The sequence below is a fragment of the Siphateles boraxobius genome, unplaced genomic scaffold, assembly GCF_051911475.1.
Source record: "Siphateles boraxobius isolate OS27281-9 unplaced genomic scaffold, OSU_SipBor_1 29, whole genome shotgun sequence".
In the NCBI taxonomy this organism is placed as follows: domain Eukaryota; kingdom Metazoa; phylum Chordata; class Actinopteri; order Cypriniformes; family Leuciscidae; genus Siphateles; species Siphateles boraxobius.
In genome coordinates this window covers 2,231,131-2,254,605 of record NW_027508908.1, presented here as the reverse complement: position 1 = coordinate 2,254,605, position 23,475 = coordinate 2,231,131, and the positions used below count along the sequence as shown (strand labels likewise).

Here is a 23,475-nt window from a genome sequence, read left to right as displayed (position 1 = left end):
TAATGGTAATCCATTCTTTCCTTATTGATTGCAATTAATGGGTTTCTGCTTGTCCTTTTGAGGATGTACCACATGCTCTCTATGGATTAAGATCCGGGGAATTGCCTGGCCACAGACCCAACATTTCAATGTAATGATCTCCAACGTTTTGATACCATTCTGTATTCATGGCAGTGTTTTTGGGCAGAATTGTGAGAGAACACCCACTCCCTTGGATTAATGCAACCTCACTCATGGACGGTCTCACGATCAGGATGCTTCACTGTTGGCCAGACACAGGATTTATGGCAGCGTTCACCTTTTTTTTTTTCTCCGGACAAGCAATTTTCCAGCTGTCCCAAACAGTCAGAAGGAAGGTTCAGCAGAGAAAATAACGTTGCACCAATCTTCTGCTGTCCAATCCTTGTACTCAGTCTGTCCTTGGTGTTTTTCATTTCTTCATTTTCAGTGTTATTCAGTGGCTTCATTTCTGTCCTTCTTGACACCAGTTATTGTCCAAAGGTCTTTTTCACTGCAGCTGAACCTCTCTCCTTGAAGTTCTTAATGACCCGGTACATGGTTCTTTCAGTTGCAATATTTTCAGCAATTTCCTTGCTGCGATGACGTTTGCACATTCTTCATGCAGGTTCTGCTGCTATTCTCGTCACGTACACTAATATGGCAAGCCGTTTTAACTTTTATTCATTTCCAGGATATGAATTCTTGATATCAACAATTTAATTCTTGATATCTGTAATTGTATTTTCACTAGTGAAATGTCACCATAGGCTGCCATTCAAAATTAATTGTTGATATCAACAATTGATTTCTTACTAGTAGAAATATAATTTTTCATATCAATAATTACATTGTTACTAGTAAGAATGTGAATTCCTGATATCAATAATTCAATTGTCACTAGTTGAAATGTCTATTCTTGATATCAACAATTTAATTGCTACTAGTAAAAACTTTCATTTTTGATATCTGAAAATGTATTTCTGATATCAATATTATTTCAGATATCTAAAATGGCTTTCTTACTAGTAACAATCACATTCATGATATCAGAAATTAACATAGTCACTAGTGAAAATGGAATTATTGATATCAAAAATGAACATTGTTACTAGTAGCAATTCAATTGTTGATATCAAGAATGGTGACATTTCACTAGTGAAAATTCAATTACAGATATCAAGAATTATAGTTTTTACTAGTTGAAATACAATTCTTGATATCTAGAATGAGCATTTTAATTAGTAAAAATTTAATTGTTGATATCAAGAATTAGCATTGTTACTAGTGGAAATGTAATTTCTGATATCAAAAAATGCCATTGTTACTAGTATAAATCTAATTCCTGATATCAATAACTATAATTTTAACTAGTTAAAATTGAATTGTTGATATCAAGAATTCATATCCTGGAAATGAATAAAAGTTAAAACGGCTTGCCATAACACTAATCGCGCTCGTGCGGATTGAGGTTGTGAGGGCGCGGCGGAACGATGACGGGTGAACGTCAGCACAAACGGAAACTGACTCCGTGTCAGGTGGATCATGGCAACAGCTGGGCTGGGAATGGTCAGGAGATGGAGGAAGGAAGTGACGGAGTAGGTAGTGAGACAGGAGAGTTGGGGAACACTGGAGAATAGGCTCTATGCACGATCGCTTCCGCGTTTTGTCTCAGCCCGCCCAGTTACATCCGGTGCTGCGTCAGAAGCCGGGTTTGCCTTAGGTGGAGATAATGGCAAATTACACTCGCTGTTTACAAAAACTTCCTGCGGTTGACGTGAATGATGTTAACAACACTGTGAGGCAGTTAGCTGTCATACAAGAGTAAGAAAGAGAAGGGCTTTAAATTATATATTTCGACCTACATCGACAACTTTGAGGGTGAGTATTCTCTCATATCGTGCGAAATCCGACTAGCGAATCAGTTTCTAAAATCGTTGTCTCCGTTTCTGAGAAAATGAATTTTATTAAAGTTGTGCCGCTATACACTTCGCGCTATGCGGAAGTAAAGACGCTGGCTGAGATCCTACCGGAAATACGTCAGCAGCGTTCGTGCATAGAGCGCATTGGAAGACAACGAGGGTAACAAAGAGTGGAAAGTTAATCAAAAGAAAAAAAAGAAAAAGAATAATACAACAGAATGTGGTGAAAGGGCTTCTTTAAAGGATGATGGGGAACAATTTAAGGTATTTGTTAAGTTGGGGCAAGAAGGTACCACGTTCAGAGAGTGGAATCCGATACAACTTACAAAAGGTCTAAGTAAAGAAATTGGAGAGGTAAGGAGTGCAAAAATATTAAGAGATGGACAACTACTGGTATTTTGTAAAAGCGAAGAACAACTCAAAAGAGCAGTTAAGATGAGTAAAATTCATGGCAAACTAGTGCAATGTTCAAAGGCTAATGATAAAAAGTTAGTTAGAGGAGTCATTACCGGCATTCCGGTAAATGTACAAACAGATGATATAATGGCAAACATTAAGCATGTTAAAGTATGTGAAGCCAAAAGACTCAAAACTAAGAGATTTGGAGACATTTGCGACAGCTTATCAGTTATGCTTACGTTTGAAGGGGAAACGTTACCAGATAAGGTTTTTGTTGGTGTTATGAGTTATGTGGTTAAGTTGTACATCCCTCCACCACTTCGATGTTATAAATGTCAACGGTTTGGGCATATCGCGGCTGTATGTAAAGGAAAGAAGAGGTGTAGTAAGTGTGGAGGAGAACATGATTATGATGAATGTGACAAAGTTCGCAATCAATGCTGCAATTGTGGAGGGGAGCACAGTGCAGCATATCAGGGCTGTGAATTTAGTAAGAGAGACAAAGAGGTACAAAGGATCAAGGTAACTGAAGGCATTAGCTACTCTGAAGCAGTAAAGCTAGTCCCCAGAGTGAATGTAATACCACAACAAAGGGAGGGCATTGGAAATGACATAATAAATGAAGATGATGGAAAGACAAGGAAAGACAATTTAGTTGTCAGCAAACATGATTTTGTGATTTTTATGGTTGAAATTATCAATTGTTCTGCACAGACAACGAGTCGTACCGAAAGGATTAAAATTATTGTGAAAGCAGCTGAAAAATATTTGGGGATAAAAGGAATGGTTTGGGAAACAGTTAGGGATAACTTAAGTACAGATACTCAGTCTTCCCAGCACAGTGCTGGTGTAGATTAAATGGTGGTAAATGTTGGCATACTACAATGGAATGCTAGAAGTTTGATAGCAAACGGCCAAGAATTTAAGAAATATGTAGATGAGTTAAGAGAGAAACCAAATATAATATGTGTGCAAGAAACATGGTTGAAATCAGAGTTAGATTTTATTATTAAGGGATATTCAGCAGTTAGAAGAGATAGAGAGAATGGTAGAGGGGGAGGATTAGCAACGTTCATACAAAATGGTTTAAGCTATGAAATTATTAAAATAAATGATAAGAAGGAATCAATTACAATAAGGATATGGACTAGTAAAGGTTCTATTGATGTAATAAATTATTATAACCCTTGTGGGAAAATAGAGGGTAGTAATTTGGAAAATATTTTGGGATCACCACTTGGTGAGGTAATATGGTGTGGGGATTTTAATGCACACAATACGTTATGGGGTAGCAACAGTACAGATGCAAATGGTTTAGTTTTAGAAGAGTATATCGATGACAAATGGTTGGTATGTCTTAACAATGGAGAGGGAACGCGGTTTAACTGTATAAATAATACTGAATCAGTACTTGATTTAACTTTTGTGTCCAGTATAATAGCAGGTATTAGTACATGGAATGTAGATAAGGAAACTACAATAGGTAGTGATCATTTCCCTATTATAATTAAAGTTGGATCAGGGACGTGTCAAGAAAGGATTAAAAATATTCCAAGGTGGAAAATAGAGAATGCGAATTGGGAACTTTTTCAGATCATTTGTGCAGTTAAATGTCTTAAACTTAATGAGATTAAAGAAATAGAAATAAATGAGTTTAATAATGTATTAGTAAATGAAATAATATTGTCAGCTGAGGAATCAATACCAAAAAGTAAAGGAAATAGGAAATGTAAGAATGTACCATGGTGGAATGATGAGTGCAGTAAAGTAGTTAAAGCAAGAAACAAAGCTTTTAAATATGTTAAAAAATATCATTCTCAGGATGCTCTGATAGAGTACAAAAGAAAGCAGGCAGAAGTTAGAAAAACAATTAAGAAACAAAAGCACAACTTTTGGAGGAAATTTTGTAATAGTATAGGAAGGGATGTGAAGTTATCTGATATATGGGGAATGATAAGGAGGATGGGAGGAATTAGAAGGAATTATGAATTACCTGTATTAAATAGTGGTGATAAAGTGGCAGTTACTAATTTAGAAAAGGCTGAAGTTTTAGCTCAAACATTTAAGAAAGTGCATAGTTGTGAGAACCTCACTAAGGAAGCACAAGTGAATAGAAGGGAAGTCTTAGAAAGTTTCCCTGATGTTTTAGAAAAGAAAGGACATTCAGGAAATCCATTAGATGTACCTTTAAATATGTTTGAATTGAAAAAAGCAGTCCTTAATGCAAAACAAACTACTCCAGGAAAAGACATGGTATGTTATAAAATGGTAGCAAATATGACAGAAGAAACATTAGAAATAGTACTAAATTTTTTTAATAAAATTTGGGAAATTGGTCAGCTTCCATCAGTGTGGAAACATGCAATTATAGTGCCTATTTTAAAGCCAGGGAAAAACCCATCTGACCCATCTAGTTATAGACCAATTGCATTAACATCGCAGTTGTGTAAAATAATGGAAAGAATAATTACATATAGAATGACTCATTATTTAGAAAGCAATGACCTTCTTTCCCCGTATCAGAGTGGGTTTCGTAAGGGACGAAGTACAATGGATTCATTAATATGTTTAGAATCAGATATTAGGAAAGCACAGACTAATAGGGAGGTGGTAATAGCAGTATTTTTTGATGTTGAGAAGGCATATGATATGCTTTGGAAAGAAGGGTTATTAATTAAATTACAACAATTAGGAATTGGTGGTAAAGTATACAATTGGATTTTGGATTTTTTGTTTAATAGGAATATACAGGTAAGAGTAGGTGCAGAATTATCTGAGGTATATACAGTTGAGAATGGAACTCCACAAGGTAGTGTATGTAGCCCATTATTATTCAATATTATGATTAATGATATATTCTCAAATATTGACCAGAAAATTGGGAAATCCTTGTATGCTGATGATGGAGCATTATGGTTTAGAGGTCGTAATGAATTGTATGTTAAATAAAAAATGCAAGATGCAATTAAGGAAGTGGAAAAATGGACAAATAAATGGGGATTTAGATTATCAGTGTCTAAAACACAAGTCATATGTTTTTCAAAAAAGCATAAGATCACACCTGTATCCTTAAAGTTGTACACTCAGCCTCTTGAGCAAGTGAAGGTTATTAGATTTCTTGGGATGTGGTTTGATGAAAAGTTGACATGGAAGATTCATTTGGAAAAAATGGTTAATAAATGTAAAAAGATTGTTAATATCCTACGATGTCTATCAGGACAAGCATGGGGAGCAAGCAGGGCATCATTACAAAATATATATTGGGCACTAATGAGGTCTGTCTTTGATTATGGGTGTATAGCATATATGTCATCAGCAGAGTCTAATGTCAAAGCATTGGATGTCATGCAAGCTCAGGCTTTAAGGATATGTAGTGGATCTTTTAAAACATCCCCAGTGTCTTCTATGCAAGTGGAAATGGGTGAGATGCCTTTGAGGATCAGAAGGATGCAACTGATGTTGGCATACTGGGTTAATGTGAGGGGACAAGTTGATAGCCACCCAGCTAAAGCTATCTTAAAAGACTGCTGGGAACACAGTAAGTCCAATTACAGAAGTTTTGGGTGGATTGGTGATGTGAAAGCTGAGAATATAGGGTTACATAAGTTACAGTACTGTTCAACGGTTTCAGTCCCTCCTATTCCTCCATGGTTTTTCTCTATACCAGATGTAGATTTAGGCATTCATAAGGAAATCAAAAATAAATCAAAGGAAGTAGCAGTGAAGGATATTGTTAATTGTTATCTGGATATGCATTTTTCTGAATATACATTTATATTTACAGATGGTTCCAAGGATCCAAAGACAGGACATGCTGGGTCAGCAGTATATATTCCAAAGAATGGGGTAATATGTCAGGAAAGAATAACAGATAATTTATCAGTATACACAACAGAGCTGGTTGCAATTTTGTTGGCCCTGGAATGGGTAGAGGGAAATGATTTAAATAACTCCGTGATTATATCTGATAGTTATTCAGCTTTAGAAAGCATGAAATCTGGGAAATCTATAAGAAATGATATAATTCATAAAATATGTATGGTTTTACATAAGTTAAATGTAAAGGATTTAAAAATCAGGTTTCTTTGGGTACCTGCACATGTTGGAGTGAAAGGGAATGAGGAGGTTGATAAACTTGCAAAACAAACACTAAAACATAATAGAATATTACAAGTTCCATATAGCAAAACTGAAGCTAAAATATTAATTAAAGCATATGCAAGATCAAAATGGCAGGAGTATTGGGTGGATCAGGATAAAGGGAGACATTTATATAATATACAACCAGAAGTGGGTATAGGAAGGATAGAGTGTAGGAGTAGAAGAGAGGAAAGTATAATTACACGGTTAAGAATAGGACACACAGGGCTCAATTCTTCATTGAAATTAATAGGGAAACATCCAACAGGGAAATGCCAACATTGTACTCATTTAGAAACTGTGGAGCATATTTTATTTCAGTGCACAAAATACAGTCAAGAAAGAAACCAGCTTTTTCAGTCTCTCAGAATGATCAATCAGAATAATTTCACAATGCAAGGTTTATTAGGGAAAACATCTAGTAACACTTATCACTTTGTTATTAAGTATCTGAGAGACATAGACTTAGCCAAGAGGATTTAATTTTTTTTTTTTTTTTTTCTAAGTTCCAATATCTCTTGATTCACACTCCAGCCCAGTCGGTGGCGGTAATGCACCGTTAAGTTGGTTTGCCAACCGCCATAAAAAACAAAAGAAGAAGAAGAAGGATTGAGGTTGTGATGTGCGCGCGCATTCGTAAGCGCAACCGGAGTAGAGTCGTCATCAGCGCGCTGGGTTTTTTCAATATGGTAAGTGACAATCGTAAACAGATTTTATTGATTTAAACAAAAAGCTTCCGGGTGTTGTTGTTCTAAATAGGAAGTTTCATTAGAATTAGAGGTACAGAACGCTCAATTTAATTTTTTTTATTCGTCAAAGTCTCGAGTATTTCGCTAAAAACACACATTAGCCTGTTAGCTTTTATGTTAGTCAACGTCAAGCAACTTTAATGTATGAAATATTGAGCATTAGGCTATTGTGTCGGTTAAATATGTCCAATTTGTATTAAATATCGAACGATATGCCCTTTGTGCATTTAAACACTTCGTGACTTATTTTATTATCTCGTTTTCTGAATATTAAAGCACATCGACCAGGCAAAGAGCACTTTTTCATGGAGAGTTTGACTTTTGTTTTCCTTTAACGTTATTTCTTTTCTATTTATTTTATTGGACATAACTCTCATTTTAAGGAGTTTATCAATAAATATGCTTTGATTATATCTGAAATAGATTATAGTACAATAATACGTGTGGATTATTTCACAGACATAACTCAGAAAACAGCACTATAAACCGCTTTGGTCTTGGATATCTAGCTACTTGAAGTGATTCGAAACTGGGATAGTCTTTATAAAACTTTTCTAAGAGTACTTAGTACTCCTCCTTAATAGCTCTTAGTGTATCAGCTTTGTACCTTGTAATTAAACATGTCTTTGACTTCTTTGTGATTTAATCACACTTCTCTCTGTTTCAGATGACACACTTCTTTATATCTCAAGAAGGATCGTGTCCATGAAGATGTGATTTGACTTTCTGCAATGGATATCACAGGAAGATGAAAAGAAACTTCTGTTTAAAACACCAAATTATATGATCATTCTCCTCACACTAATCTACTAAAGAGTTCATTTTTGTCTATCTGGAAGTTGTTTTTTAATATTACGTCATCAAAACAATGGTGGACAACCGCTATGCCACAGCTCTGGTCATCGGCTCTGTGCTGAGCCTTCTTGCCACTGTCTATCTCTCTGTTGCAATGGGAACACAGCACTGGTATCAGTACCACAGTCAGCCGGCCAGCAACGATGTCAACAACGGCTCAGATCTGCAGATCCTGCGGCAGGACTTTGTGGGAGAGGATGTGGATGAGAGGAGCTACAGTGTCGCTTTGTTCCGGTTGAATGGCACGCTGGGTCTCTGGTGGCGCTGCATTCAGGTGCCCCGAAACTCACACTGGTTTAAAGAGCCTGGTGAGGAGAGGATGTTCAACATTGTAATTTATGTTAATGTATGAATTATTTATTATTAGTTATATATTAGGTTAATAACTGATGCTAACTACCTTTTGCTTTGTCTCTCTCCTCGCTCTCTCTGCTTCCTTCTTCTCCAGATCCGATAATGGTGACTAAATGTCAGGCCTTTACTTTGCCCCAGCAGTGGGAATCCAAGTTCAAATCTCCTGGAAATATTAACAGTGGAGAAGATCTGCTGCGTACCTGTATGTCCTCCTTACTCAAAATCAAGTATTCAATTTTATATGTGCACCACTGTTTAAAAGTTTGGAGTCTTGTAAAAAATGTTTATATATAGATAGATATTAATAGTTTTATTCAGCAAGGATGCATTAAATTAAGCAACAAGAAATGTTTCTTGAGCATCAAATCATCATATTTGAATGATTTCTGTAGGATCATGTGACATTGAAGACTGGAGTAATGATGCTGAAAACTCAGCTTTGATCACAGGAATAACTTACATTTTACAATATATTCACATAGTAAAGTGTAATACTATTTCACATTATTACTGTTTTTACTGTAATTTTTGATCAAATAAATTTAGCCTTGGTGAGCAGAAGAGACTGAATTCAAAACCCTAAAAAAATCTCATGAAAACCAAACTTTTGAATGGTTTATCCGTCCATCTATCCATCTGTCTATCTATCTGTAAAAGTCTTTCTTATAGAGTATTTGTCCCAATGAGCTGAAGCGGGCATTTTGTAATTTGCGTTGTCATTATGTTCTGAAAGCCTTCAGATGTTTGTCTGTGTTGTGTGTGTGTCCTCAGACCTGTGGAAGTGTCAGTTCCTGTTGCCGCTGGTCTCTGTCGGAATGGTGTTTCTCGCGGCATTGATCGGAGTGTGTGCCTGTCTTTGCCGCAGTGTCACTCCCACCCTGTTCGTAGGGATCCTGCATCTGCTGGCTGGTAAGACAGCTGTACATTATGGATAAATGGGGATAATAATAATAATAATAATCACAGCTCCCCAACAAAGAAAGCATTTAAACATATATTTTGCTCCCAGGCCTGTGTACTGTGGCCACCGTATGCTGTTTCCTCGCGGGCGTGCATCTGCTACATGAAATATCAGAGCTTCCAGAGGGTATGGACTACTCTCCGGGCTGGTCCTTGTTTTTGGCCCTGATCTCGTCTCCGCTGCAGATCATGGCTGCTGCGCTCTTCATATGGGCTGCGAGGAGTCACCGCCAACACTACACTCGAATGACAGCCTACAGGGTTGCCTAGGCAACAGAGAACTGACTGTAGAGTTGCCAAAGCGATTGTCTGCTCTCACAGAAAGCACACAGCTTCAGCAGCTGCTTTTACCACTAGCCTAGTAGCTGATATCTGCAAAAGTTATGAAGGAAACGGTCTGAACACACCACCCAAAATTTGTAGGTTAAACTTGCGCCGTCCACTCATAGCACTCTCCTGTGAATACTTGCATCTCTTGAAGGATCTTCCTACTATATAACTGCCTTTGTAACCACTTTGTTAAATCTTTGCTGTTTGAGATGAGAAACTAAATCTCTACCACAGCCAATCAGACTATAAGCATTTATAATAATCAGTGACACTCCAATTGTTCTTCAGGGCTTCACCATTTTAGTCACATTTTACCTGTTGACTAAGCTTATTTTAGATGTGTTAGTTTCGTTTCCTCTGTTTTAAAAAAACACCTCTATGTTTTTATTCCGCCTGTTTTGAAGCTATTTTAGCGCTTTGCAATCCCAAGATGCACTAGGGTCTTTGCCTTGGCCTAAAAGACTGAATGTTTGCATCTGTCATAACCACTCGAGCCTTTTGTGTTTTCCTGAATGTTTGTTGTGCTTATTTATTGCTTTATTTCTTATGCTGTACATTGGTTAAACGGTTTACCATTTAGTCTCTCTTTGAGAATTTATTACATTATGAATATTACACTTGTTTGGTAACTTTGTTTAGAATCCAATTATGTTTTGTGATGGTTCAGGTCAGCCATTTAAAACCATCTCAGCTGTGGTTTATATCCTTATTTATTTATACTTTATTTGAAACGTTAATTTTCCCCATGTTCTAGACGGTTCGCCGCAGTTCAACAAAATACCTAGGCAGTCCATATAAAGTCAAAAGTTAGCAAACGACACTCAAAAAATTGGCGAAATTAGTGCAAAAGTAACATTTGAAGTTTTTGTATATCATGCACAATTGGATGTAAAAGACTGTTGATGTCTTGCGGTCGGTTGTAAAATTGACCCAAGATTTCACTAGGATCATATTGTAAAACGATACAAGCGAAACCTATGGTAAAAATCAGTGTACATCCAGCTCCAGTTGATTTCATTGTGCCACATGGTTTATTCTGTGTTGTAATATTTTGAGATCATATTTTGTTCAAGTGAGTGTGCTGTTTTTTTGTCTTTTTATTCCAAGCCTGTGAGAGGCTTGATTTTTATTTAATTTTTCACAGCAATCAGGTGAGAGCAGCATATGAGCAATACAATCAAGAGAATACCTCACACTCCACAGCCCAATGTGACATAATCATGACGGTGTCCCAAATACTTTAGAGGGTTTTGCCTTTTTTATACAGTTTTGTAAGCATTCCTGTTAAATGAACATTTTGCTGGTCACAATAAATATCTTTTCATCCAAAATATTGTTGCTCATGATTTTAGCAGTAGATCAAAATGAGCTATTGATTGTCATATAAAATTAAAATTGTACAAATGTGATCCTGGATGACAAAACCAGTCTTATGGGTCATTTTTTTTAAATTGAGATTTATACATCACATGAAAGCTGAATAAATAAACATTCCATTGATGTATGGTTTGTTAGGATAGGACAATATTTGGCCGAGATACAACTATTTGAAAATCTGGAATCTGAGGGTGCAAAAAAATCGAAACACTGAGAAAATCAACTTTTAAAATTGTCCATTTATGTTTGCGATTGTGCTGCATTCACTCACAAAAATATTTTTTTTATACATTTACAGTAGGAAATTTACAAAATATCTTCATGGAACGTGATCTTTACTTAATATCCTAAAGATTTTTGGCATAAAAGATTTTTTTTTAATTTTGACCCATACAATGTATTGTTGGCTATTCCCACAAATATACCCGTGCTACTTAAGACTGGTTTTGTGATCCAGGTTCACAAATAAGTACCTAGTGTATACCTGAGTGATAAGTGACTGAAAATCTGTTAATCATTTCAGTGACATTCTGTCTTGTGAAATCATCTGTATGATTACCAAACCATCTAACATCAATCAGAGTTTAATATATTTTCCTCTTCAGTCTTTCTTCACTTGCACCGTTGGAATCGTCAGCGTCAACTTTTTTGCCAAGTGAAAAGCGATTCCCTTTTCATAGTAGGCACACTCGTTGATAAAGAAAGGATGAAGGGACTCTCCTTCTTCATACTTCACAGTTTCTCCAGAAAATGACAAAAACAAAGGGTCACCCCGCTTGAGGAGACAGAAGTCCCGGTCCTAGACAAAGAGATCATGAAAAAAACAATTCATATTTTTGGCTGTGTTACTAAAACATGTTATGTTTTATCCTAAATCAAAAGAAAATGAATCATATTTTGCCTAAAGACAATTGTTTTTTAGCCCATTAAGATTATTTGCATTGTGACATTCTGTAATATACAAAGCATGTTTGTATATAGACATCTTACATTTTTCACATTTTATATAATTCCCATACAAATATTGCAATACAATCATTTTTTAAATTTAGATTGGAATAAAGGCCGTACAACAAATGCTGCCATGATGAATTAATATTTTACCATTAATAATTGATCTTTTTTCAGACTACATTTATTACAATGAGATTTTCTTTCTTCATTACTGTAAGAAAAATGGCCCTAAAATAAGCTCAATTTTCTTATGACCTGAACATTTTTGCAGATTCTGTGAGTAAATATAATAAACACCAGAACGATCGGCACCTGCAGCTGAGGATGAATGGCAGCTGAGAGAGTCTGAGTCTCGGGATCTCTGGGATAATCAATACTTTTAATAAACTTGAAGGCTTCCATATCCCCTCCTTCAAATACTGTTCCTGAAAGCAAAATAAAACACACTCACTACTATAGTATTGCAGATACATAAGTAAGCCACATTTGGTTAGCTCTTACCTGAGTTGAACTTGTGGATCCAGTCTATGGTCATGTCGACGGCCTCTTTCATAATCAAATAGATGTCAGCCCTGACGACACCATGCGGCTGCGGCCCGACCTCTATTGCTAAAGAAACACAGGTCATGATTCCAGTCATCTGAGCATGCATTTGTGTGTGAGTACTCGAAAAAATAATCACCATCACTTACAAAAGCCATGCTTGGAGACAGACTCCAAGGAATATGCATCACTAATCGGGACATCCATTACCAGAACTCTCACAGGCACTTTGGTTATCTTAGTCTTAAATGTGCACATGACAACACACAACATCAAAACACACATGCACAGACACAAAACAAAACCTATTCTACTCATGGAATTGTACACACATTTAAAATGGCACATAAACAAAAATCCAGGTCTGTGGTTCTTAACTGGTTTTACTTCAGGACACAGATTTTACATTTACAAGTATTTTTTTTTTTTTTTGCCATGCATTACTATATAGTTAGTTTGCATTTCTCATTGCCCCCCCCTGCTGTCTGTCTGATCAGATCTGTGACACAATTTTTGGTCACAACAAGAACCCACCAGCTGAGATCAACTGACTTGGTTTACAGTATGGAGTTTATTGAAGCACACTTGTGTTGTGATGCTCTTGCCTGTAAGTATTTGCAGATGTGCATGGTCGCCCAGTCACTGGTTGTGTAATGGATGAGTGTGAGGCCCATGTTAGATGTGGTGTTATGGAGGTCACAGATCATGTCTATTGCATCTGCAGATCCTTTCAGTCCCAGCAGATTGTTCAGTTCCTGAGCGTGTTGGACTTCATATGGGCTGCTGTCTGTCACAGGTGAACTTCAAGAAACAGTTGACAGATAGATTTACATAGTAACATATTTGCATCATGCAATATCGCCTATTTACTTGCTTTGCAATAGGCCTACTGTAAACCTTAATGTTATCATAACATTACTTGAAAATGCATTGAATATCATATTTTCATAACTCAAACAGGCATGTTTAATTACAATTTAAAGGTTAAGAGCTATGTATTTAAATTATTTTTAATGAATTTAACGCTCTTTCTTTAATTGATTGGTCATGCTTGAAGTTCAGCCTGACAACCGCGCTGAATGGTAGAAAATAATTGTCTTTGAAAATGTCCCAATGGCTGTGACAACAACATACAAACTCATCGCCGTGACGATGAAAGGAGTGGGAGTAGTACCCTAGGATAATGTAACATTGGTAGTTTAACGTTAAAATATGTATAGCCTACACTTTTTTAATCGACTAAAACGTTGTATTCTAATGTTATTAGCGAGTACGATTTCTCGGTCAAACCCTGCAAATTTCTCCAAAAAAGCTGTGTTAAAACTATAATATATTTTATTTAATATAGATATAATAATATTTTATTCAATATAGAATATTTTATTGAAGTTCAGCCATGAAATGTTAGGGAGCACACTGTATTAAAGCTGTTGATGTGAAGAAAGCATTATAAATGGGAAAATTTGAGTTAAGTCCACTTAAATCCCTTTTAAGTTATTCGTATGTATTAAAAATAGTCAATTTTTGTGTAGGCTACTACATTTATGTGAGAAACAGAAATATACATTATTTTTCAGTGAAAAACTTGTTTTCTGCCTTTTTCAAGCGAGTCATAGCCTAATTGCATTATAAAAATTATATAATATATATTTATAATTCGAAATATTAAAAATTTTACAAAAAATTAAAATTATTTTCGACTAGAAAGACTGAGATGAGATTAACCTACATTTCAAAGCGATGTCGGGTGACGTCACTTCTTGTTGACGTTTAAAGTATTGTCAAACAAAACGGAGGCTAGCTAGACCCTCCCTCCTCCACATCCGAGCAATGACCCCCCCAAAATATCCCAAATCCTTCTTGTCGGTGGCTGGAACCGTTTGTTATGTTTCGTGGTGCGGGTTAGCCCAGTTTATTTTTGTTGCCGTTTGTGGAGCCTGGGGTGTCTGCACACCGCGTTTTTTTTACAGTGTGTTCAGGGGACAGACAGCTAACGGATAGTGAGGAGATGTTTGCTGTATATGTGACAAAAACTTTAAAAATGTTTTGGCCTAAAAACGCGTGACATCGCTTAGAACACCTTTAAACTGAACAGTCTGTGTTGCAGTTCCTCATCTCACCTCAGCATGTCTGTGGTGAAGCAGCGATTCATATCCGTGTCAATATATCTTCTGCACTCTTTCACAGCCCGTGGGTTTGACTGCACGGTCGTCACGGGAATCGGCCACACACCGTCTCCCTTCTCTTTCCGCTGTCTCTCCATCTCCTGCACCAGATAAACACCTGACAGCTCATTGCCATGAGTCCCACCACAGACGGCCATGCGACCCAGTGCTGGCAGGTACAACGATGCCATCTACAGCACAAAAGTAAAAACATTATTATTTTGAGTTTTCAAATGCCACCGCAATACGTGTTTTTTTGAAGAGTGAATGAATCAATCATGAGCCCTTTAATATTGCATTTACAATTCCTCACTGTATTAGACTGATTTTTATTTGGCTATATCTTAATTATTTTTGATGCAGATCTAGCAGCTTTTTTTAAAAAAAATTTGCATTTTGCAAATAATCTCCTGCAATGAGTGAGAAAGAGGTGTGGCCATTTGAGTTCTATGGCTAATACAAATATAGTAATTTGACTTCCATTGTAAGTGCATTACTTTAAACCTGTTCTTTGTTTTTACAAATGAAAGGAGCAAAATAACGTTCTGTGCCACAAATGCAGTCCATAGAGATTAACATACTGAACCCTATTAGCTATTTTGATTCAAACTGACAATATGATGTCATTATGTTGTTGACGATTTGTAGTAGTAGATAATTTGTAAAACTGCTTAGAGAGTTAATATACAAAACCATCATTAATAATCCCACAACAGAGGTCAACTGAAAGAGGTCTTTGAGGAAGAGAAAGCATGACAAAGTCACACATTGACTATTTTGCATGGCTGGCACAACTGATAATACTGAAAATTGCACTGTTAATCAGAACAAAAAAAAAAGTCGTACACAATTATTAACTGAAAATTCAGAAAAACAGGGTTAATGTTTATAAATGAGTAGGGCAGTGTTATAATTGTTAACTACAACTATAACTAAAGCCATAAAGAATGTGTTACCTGAATCAAAATAAATGCTTAACTAAAATAAAATATATAAAATACTTATTTTATTTCAGTATTTCAGCATTTCTTATTTTGGTTTAGTATTAAAATAACTCAAATGAAATGAAAATTATTAAAGACAATATATCAAAGAAATAATCAAAATGACAAAAATACAAAAAAAATGTAAACAAAATTAAATGTAGGCTAAACTACAAAAATAATTACTAATTAACTAAAACTATAATAGTATAAGTTATACTAAAATAACGCATGGAGTTCTGGAGGAAAAAACTTTACGCATTCTAGATAAACTTATCTGATAGATAAGGTAGATGATATCAGAAGACGTGCAATCACTGCTTTCTTTAGTAGAAAGTTTTTGTCACATTACTTCAATCAGCAATAATCTTTCCTAGAATTCCATTTAAACTGTAATGTTTTTTTTGTTCCTAATAAAGTTACTGGCCAACAATCAAGTTAACTTTTTAAACTTGTTAACTTTTTTATTATGTCAACGTTTATTCATGTGTATACCTTTAAGAACAGTTGGTATTGGTACAGAATGGTATTAGTTCATTAAACTCCATCGCTAGAGGGAGTTTAGCTGTTTCCCTTCAGAATGAAGTATTCTGTTGCTCTGTTAAACAATGTACATTTATTGAAGCTCATTACAATCTGTCTCACATTCTACAACAACATGCAACATATCAAAGCGAAAGCTGCAGAAACAAAAGGAAAACCTCCTACCGTTATTTTTAATACAGAAGTATGTTGTTTCACTCCTTCTTCCAAATGCTTTCCCTCTGATCGTCTTACTGAGTGAAGTTGCATAAGGCATCAGAGACCTTTGGACGGCATGCAGGTTGACACACATTTAGCAAGTACAGGCCTTATAGCTGCAGGGGATGCACCTACACACACACACACACACACACACACACACACGCAATTTAAGACATTCTTCAACATTTGCTCAAACACAGTAAAGTAACATATAAAGCCATTATTTACCTCCTCCTCTGCCTCGCCTTCAGTCATCAGCCTTGGATCATGTTTTACACATGATGTCTCAGCAACTTTACCCCTGGCCATGAATCTGCAGCATTAAGCCAGTGTATTGCTGACTCATGTATGCGCTAAAAAGAGAGTGTGTGGAGGAAAAGCAAGAGGGGGAGGAGAAACATGACAACTGAGAGGACTGAAGATCTTACAGATTATTACCTAAACATTACGACTGCATAATGACAGAGAAAGGCGGGGAAGCGTTTCACAACAAACCAGTATTTCCTGTCACAGTTTCCTTTTACTTCCCTCAGGGCATGAACAGCTGAAGCGTGTTAGAAAATGCAATGGCCAATACCAAAATCCAGCTCTCAAGTCTTAACACAGTAAAATCAATGAAAATCAATAAATGCACAGAAATGTATGAAGTATATAAACTCTTTAAGAAAGGTTTGATCTTGTCCAAAATCTTCTTAACTGCAATTTCAGTTTCATAGTGGGGTTTTTTGTCACACCATCACTTTGATCAGTGGTTCTCAACAGTCTTTGCTTCAGGAACCAAAAATATTCTTAAAATTGACACAAATGGCAAAGACCAAACAATATGCAAAATGATTAATATGACTATCTCAGCGGGGGAATTGACAACTTTATAAATGCAAAACATTAAAACAGTGTTGAGCCTTAAATTTAAAACAAACTCTGAGACAAATATTGTATTGGCCTAGTGTTAACATAAGACTGCAAATTGACTTGTCATTGGGGAAGAATGATATTCAGAAAGAGCAGTCAGAACTCCTTAAGAATGATTTCAATGACCATATTGAAACACTTAGAAGACTTAAAATTCAGCCGTTCATGAGTGGACCACTCCCAGCAAGAGGAATAAATGGGTTTTCACGGTTGCTTGGGCTTAAAGGGATTGTTCACCCCAAAAATTTTATGTTATTAATTACTCACCCACATGTCGTTCCAAACCCGTATGACCTTCGTTCATCTCTGGAACACAAATGAATGTTGTCTTTTTTATGAAATCCGAGACCTTTCTGACCCCTCTATAGACAGCAACTCAACGACCACTTTCAAGGCCCAGAAAGGTAGTAAAGACATTGTTAAAATAGTCCATGTGACTCCAGTGGAGTTACCTATAACCTTAATGTTATGAAGCAAGGAGAATACTTTTTGTGCACAAAAAAATAAATAAATAACGACTTTATTGAAGAATTTGTTCTCTTCTGTGTCAGTCTCCTTCACTGTTTACGTTGTAAGCATATGTTTTCATTTTGGAGTGAACTATCCCTTTAATAAATGGCCACAAAGAAACGTGCAACTTGAACTTAATTGACAACTTCAAACTTTTCTGTAGACAGAGACAACTGTTTATACAGGATGACCTCCACCCAAACAAACTTTGTGCAAGATTGCTAAAGGACAATATCTACTTATCCCTCCATTATCCTTCAGCAGTGTCTGCCAATCCACTCAACCTGAATGACACACACACCTGGACAGAGTATGTATGACCACAGGACTTCAGCACCTGAATGGACATGCAGCTGACAAATCCCACAAGGACAATGATAACACAACGCAGACAACATCAACCACTGCTCACGGACACACAGCTCACCACAGACAGACTGTGACGTATAAAAACTGCTCTAAGATTCAGCACCCAAGGACGACTTTCTGGAAAACAGCCAGGGCAAAATATGAGGCACGTTATCCCTCTCTCCAGCATCCCCGCTTCTGAGCTTCTCAGAGAAAATTGAGGAACTGGTGTATGCTGGAACCAAACTATCCCACTCTATTGTTGCGAGCCCCCATATATCAACCAAAAGGTGCCCTTCCCCTCCTTTGAGAGCTCTCCGGCCTCTGCCACAACGCGTGTTGGGTCCGCGGGAACCCAGTGTGCCTGTGTATCTTTCTCTATTTCTGTTCTATTACATGATGGGAAGTCTATGGCCTTCTCAAGCCGGATGGCAAAGTCTAATCTGCTGCCTATTACACGTCAAACTAAGATTGCTGTGAGGACAAAAAGTAATAATGTTAAGTTAGCACATTTAAACATCCGCTCACTTAAATATAAATCATAGGGGTGTAACGATTCACTCCGAGCCAGTTGAAAATCCATAAAAATATGTCACGATTCAAGTTGGTTGAGATGTTAAACAAATCGCGATACTTGTTTTAAACAGCAGGGGTGTTTACTCTATACTGTCTGTGACCTCGCTTTACAGGCACGATAGAAGCAAGCAAGTCATAACTAGCGTTATGGATGGTGCGTGCACACTGGCGCAGAGCTTCTGTTCATCTCTGCTCCGCGCCAGTGTGCACGCACTGTCAAACAGTAGCAAACATGGCGACGGCAAGCGCGTAGATGTTGACATTGACTTATTCGAATCGGAGGTGTAGCAGCATTTTGACTTTGACTAATAATTTTGACTTTTGACTAATAATCACCACTGTGACAAGCTCCAGTCACCTCTGTCTGCATGTAGCCTAAATAGATGCTTAACCACACTGACCAGCAGATTTACAACCCCACTCGCGGCGACGAGTGCGAGAGCCACAGAGATCACAAGATGCATCTGTGTTTTCATGGAAAAAGATATGAGGCTGTTTGTTTTCTGTCATAGTAAATGCGTTCCAGGGTCTGCCTCATCAAGTGAAAGACCAGCACGAGGAAGTATTTCACAGACTGAAGGAGAAAGCGGTGCTATTGCATTTAAAAATAAATAATTTGATTAATATGGCATATTTTTCTAAATGTGTGCTGTGTTTCTAACTCTTGCAAGTGTAATGATACAAATTATAATAAATAATATTAAAATCTTGCCTTATAACAATGTGAAACCCCTGTCAATGTTGTACTTAAATTTGACATAAAATGTATTTCAATTTTAGAAAGAAATATCCAGCATTTTGTCTGAGAAATAAAAGGACTCTTTTTCATTAATAATAATTTGTTTTAAATCTCATTTTTTTAAGAAAATCGTATCGTGACTCGTATCGCATTGTGAGTTGAGTGATGCGTTACGTCCCTAATAAATCACTTTTTGTCAATGACTAGAATGACACCAAACAACCTGGATTTTATATTTCTAAATGAAACGTGGCTTAAAGACAGCTGCAGGGCAACAGTCCTCAAGAAAACAGCCCCTCCTAACTTCACTTTTATGAGTGTCTGCAGAACTGTTAGGAGAGGTTGGGGTGTAGCCGCTCGATTTAAAGATGTCTATCAATGCAAACAAGTGTCATTTGGTGATTATTTGTATTTTGAATATCCGGGTATTGTGTTAAAATGTGCTCCACGCATTCTACTTATTATTTACAGGCCTCCGAAATACTCTCCAGCTTTTGTTGAGGACTTTACAGAACTGTTATTAACAATTTCCTCTGAGTTGTGTAAAAGTCAGTATGGCAAAAGAAATCACAACTGTAAATTAAATACTTTTGATATGACTCAGCATGTATGATCCCACACACAATCGAGGACACACTCTAGATTTACTTATCAGTTTAGGGCCTAAACGTTTCATCGATTTGTTATTAAGGACGTAGCACTGTGATCATTTCTGTATTCTCTTTGATATATTGATCTCTCCTGCCATTGAAGCTAGATCTGTCTCTGTCAAAAAGAGATGCTTAAATGAGAACACTAGGGTACTATTTATGAAGGCTATATCTTTAACACCAAGCATATCTGCTGACTCGGTTGATTTTCTCCTTAATTCCTTTAACTCAGAAGTTCAGAGTGTAATTGATGATATTGCTCCTGTGAAAGTCAGGAAGAAGAGTGGCAGACAAAAAGCATCTTGGAGAAACTCAACAGCAGTGCAAAATATGAAAAGACAATGTAGAAAAGCTGAGCGCATGTGGCAAAGGACAAAACTTGAAATCCACCATAACTAGGGATGCACAATATGAAAAAAATGTAACCAATACCAATAACCAATAATTAAGTCCTTCTCATGGTCGAATACAATACAGAGACCGTTCATATTTGTATATTATAATTTTCATATAATCTGCAGTTTGTACACCCAGGAGAATAGAAAATCTAAAATGCACTGATGAAACTGATATTTTTGTAGCTCTGGCCTAACGATAATAGCAAACATCAGTCCCGACTCTTCAAATGTTGTTATTTTTTGTGTAAGGCACCACAATACTTAGTAACAGAAAGGGTTTAATAGAACTATGACCGAACTATGGTTTATCTGCACTTAACAACTCATTAACAACAAATTTATATTCAAGTATTTCATGCATAACAAAGAAATGCATCTATTCAACCTTTAGTGCATGAGGATGAGGAAGGTTTATAGACTTAATGCATAATAAATAAAATGCATTGACATTTGTCAACCTCAAAATAAAAATTAAAAAACCTAAGTGCATCATCAACAAAAGAGCATAGGACATAGTTGAGATGGAAGCAATTGAGAAAAACTTCCAGGCCATTGAAGACGTTCACAGATGTGGACATAGTGAGCGCGACGCAGTTTTCAAAGCTGTAGTCACTTGCACTCGGAAAGCGAATGAATTTTGGATAAATCAGACTGATTGATTGATTGATTTACCAGCAAGCGTACTTTATCGGATCTAGTTTTTTGGATTTCGTTTATTTATTGGAGCAATAAAAATTACATAATTTTCACTCATATTGCCCGAAAATGTATCTGTCCGATAAATATTGTGCTTCCCTAACTATAACATCTGTAAAGACAGCCTTCATGCTTTTAATTTGGAATTAGACGAACCTAGACAGACCTTCTTCTCAAATATTGTGAACAACAACTTAAACAACACCCGCACTCTTTTCAGACTGATCTCATGAAATGGCGTATGTATGACACGCCAATTCGTATTTCCATATTTGGCGTGCTATCAACACGCATAATCACTTTTCAGCGTGTTTATCAACGCCGTTGACTTAACGTTACATCACTGTATATATAAATATATGACCTACCCCAACCCCGTCCCTAAACCTACCCGTCAATGGGGTTAATACCATTTATGAGTCTTCCCCTACCATCATAGGAAAAAAATGATCGCTCCCCAGATGTAGATATACATTTTGCTTCGTTTCGCTCGGACATTTAACGGCGTACACATACACGCGGAATCACTCGGACATTTAATGGCGGCGACATACACGCGGAAGATGACGGTTCGTTTCGGCGTGGACATACACGCGGATAGCTAAAAATGCGTATAGATAATGTATGTTTGATGTATGTTTATGCAAAGTCATGATGTCATGTTGCTCTTTTTACGACTGTTGAGAGACCACAAACCCCCCAAGTCACATTCCCAGTGAAATGCTTTTAGACAGCAAATGCAGTGAGTTTGCTTCCTTTTTCTCTGAGAAAATCAATAATATCAGAAAGGCACATCCTTGAGTTGCGTTGAGGTCAGAGAGATCAGATCACAGCCTCAGAAAATGACTATGTCTGATTTCAAAGCAATTAATGGCAAATTTGAGGAAGAAACAGTTCAGGGAACTAAAGTGTGTTTAACTGTTTAGAAGCAGATCTCCTAAAAGTGGTAAATCCCTCAATTCTTTCAGGTACTTTTCCAAACTCCCTGAAAACTGCAGTAGTTAAGCCCCTCCCGAAAAAGAGCAATCAACCATAACACCATATTGAGCACCTATACAGACCAATCTCAAAATCTTCCTTAGCCAAGATCATTGAAAAAGTTGTTTTCAATCAACTGAACAAATTCTTAAGCTCGATTGGATACTCTGACGATTTTCAATCTGGTTTCCGACCGCATCACAGCACATAAAGATAATAAATGATATTCGCTTAAATACCGATACAGGCAAAACATAAATTCTGGCACAACTCGACCTCAGTGCTGCATTTGACACTGTCGATCACAACATACTTCTTGACAGGCTGGCTTTCTGGGATAGTCCTAAAATGGTTGAGGTCATACTTAAAAGAAAGAGGTTATTATGTAGGAGACCATAAGTCTGAGTGGAAATCCATGACACACGGAGTCCCTCAAGGCTCATTTCTTGCATCACTCTTGTTCAACATCTTTATGCTCCCACTGAGCCAAATAATGAGAAAGAGACAAATTGCTTACCACAGTTATGCAGATCACACCCAGATCTACTTAGCCCTATCGCCTAATGACTACAGCCACATTGACTCCCTGTGCCAATACATTAACGAAATTAACTGTTGGATGTGCTAAAACTTTCTTCAGTTAAACAAAGACAAAACTGAAGTCGTCGTGTTTGGAAACAAAGATGAAGTTCTCAAGGTGAATGCATACCTTGAGTCTTAAGGTGACGATACACAGGGCAACTTTTTGAGCAATGTTGCTGGGCAATGTTGCCGTCAACGGGCAACCAGGTGAGATACATGGCCCACGACTAATCGAAATGATCCAGATAGAAATTTATTGGGGAATTGCCCAAGCAACAATCGCTCGGCAAGATTGCCCCGCAACATTGCTCAAAAAGGTCCCCTGTGTATCATCACCTTAAGGGTCAAACAACTAAAAAATCAAGTCAGGAATCTTGGTGGGATTTTGGTATCAAACCTTATGGCACTGCATGGTACGGTATGGTTCGGTTCTGTACGGCACGGCACGCTTTGGCGCTTTTCCACTGCATGGTACGGTACGTCTCGCTTCTGCTCGCTTTAAATGGTACCACCCCTGTTGAGGTTCCAAGCTTACCGTACCGATACTAAAATGTGACGTGAAAACACTACAGATCACTGATTGGTCAGACAGACAGAATCGTCACTACCAGCGT

At 37.0% G+C, this 23,475-nt stretch overlaps 2 protein-coding genes across 5 annotated transcripts; one reads left to right on the top strand and one right to left on the bottom strand.

The window, feature by feature from the left end:
• The first annotated feature begins 1,670 nt into the window (after positions 1 to 1,670).
• On the top strand, positions 1,671 to 11,037 carry cldnd1b (claudin domain containing 1b). Of its 3 annotated transcripts, none has more exons than XM_077245942.1 (7): positions 1,671 to 1,878; positions 6,103 to 6,164; positions 6,965 to 7,147; positions 7,875 to 8,370; positions 8,511 to 8,618; positions 9,188 to 9,325; positions 9,426 to 11,037. In XM_077245942.1, the coding sequence occupies exons 4-7, from the start codon at positions 8,076 to 8,078 to the stop codon at positions 9,644 to 9,646; spliced, it is 762 nt and encodes a 253-aa protein (XP_077102057.1). In that variant the 5' UTR covers positions 1,671 to 1,878; positions 6,103 to 6,164; positions 6,965 to 7,147; positions 7,875 to 8,075; the 3' UTR covers positions 9,647 to 11,037. The 3 variants fall into 3 exon arrangements, with proteins under 3 accessions (XP_077102057.1, XP_077102058.1, XP_077102059.1); XM_077245943.1 differs by having other exon boundaries at positions 1,680 to 1,878; positions 6,993 to 7,147; XM_077245944.1 differs by lacking the exon at positions 6,103 to 6,164 and having other exon boundaries at positions 1,708 to 1,878.
• acy3.2 (aspartoacylase (aminocyclase) 3, tandem duplicate 2) lies at positions 10,715 to 16,935 on the bottom strand. Of its 2 annotated transcripts, none has more exons than XM_077245940.1 (8): positions 16,701 to 16,935; positions 16,437 to 16,600; positions 14,701 to 14,936; positions 13,186 to 13,381; positions 12,730 to 12,823; positions 12,539 to 12,646; positions 12,350 to 12,462; positions 10,715 to 11,882 (listed from the first exon to the last, which is right to left on the bottom strand). In XM_077245940.1, exons 2-8 carry the CDS (start codon positions 16,518 to 16,520, stop codon positions 11,685 to 11,687), a joined length of 1,029 nt encoding a protein of 342 aa, XP_077102055.1. In that variant the 5' UTR covers positions 16,521 to 16,600; positions 16,701 to 16,935; the 3' UTR covers positions 10,715 to 11,684. The 2 variants fall into 2 exon arrangements, with proteins under 2 accessions (XP_077102055.1, XP_077102056.1); XM_077245941.1 differs by having other exon boundaries at positions 16,437 to 16,534; positions 16,701 to 16,822.
• Positions 16,936 to 23,475: the final 6,540 nt, after the last annotated feature.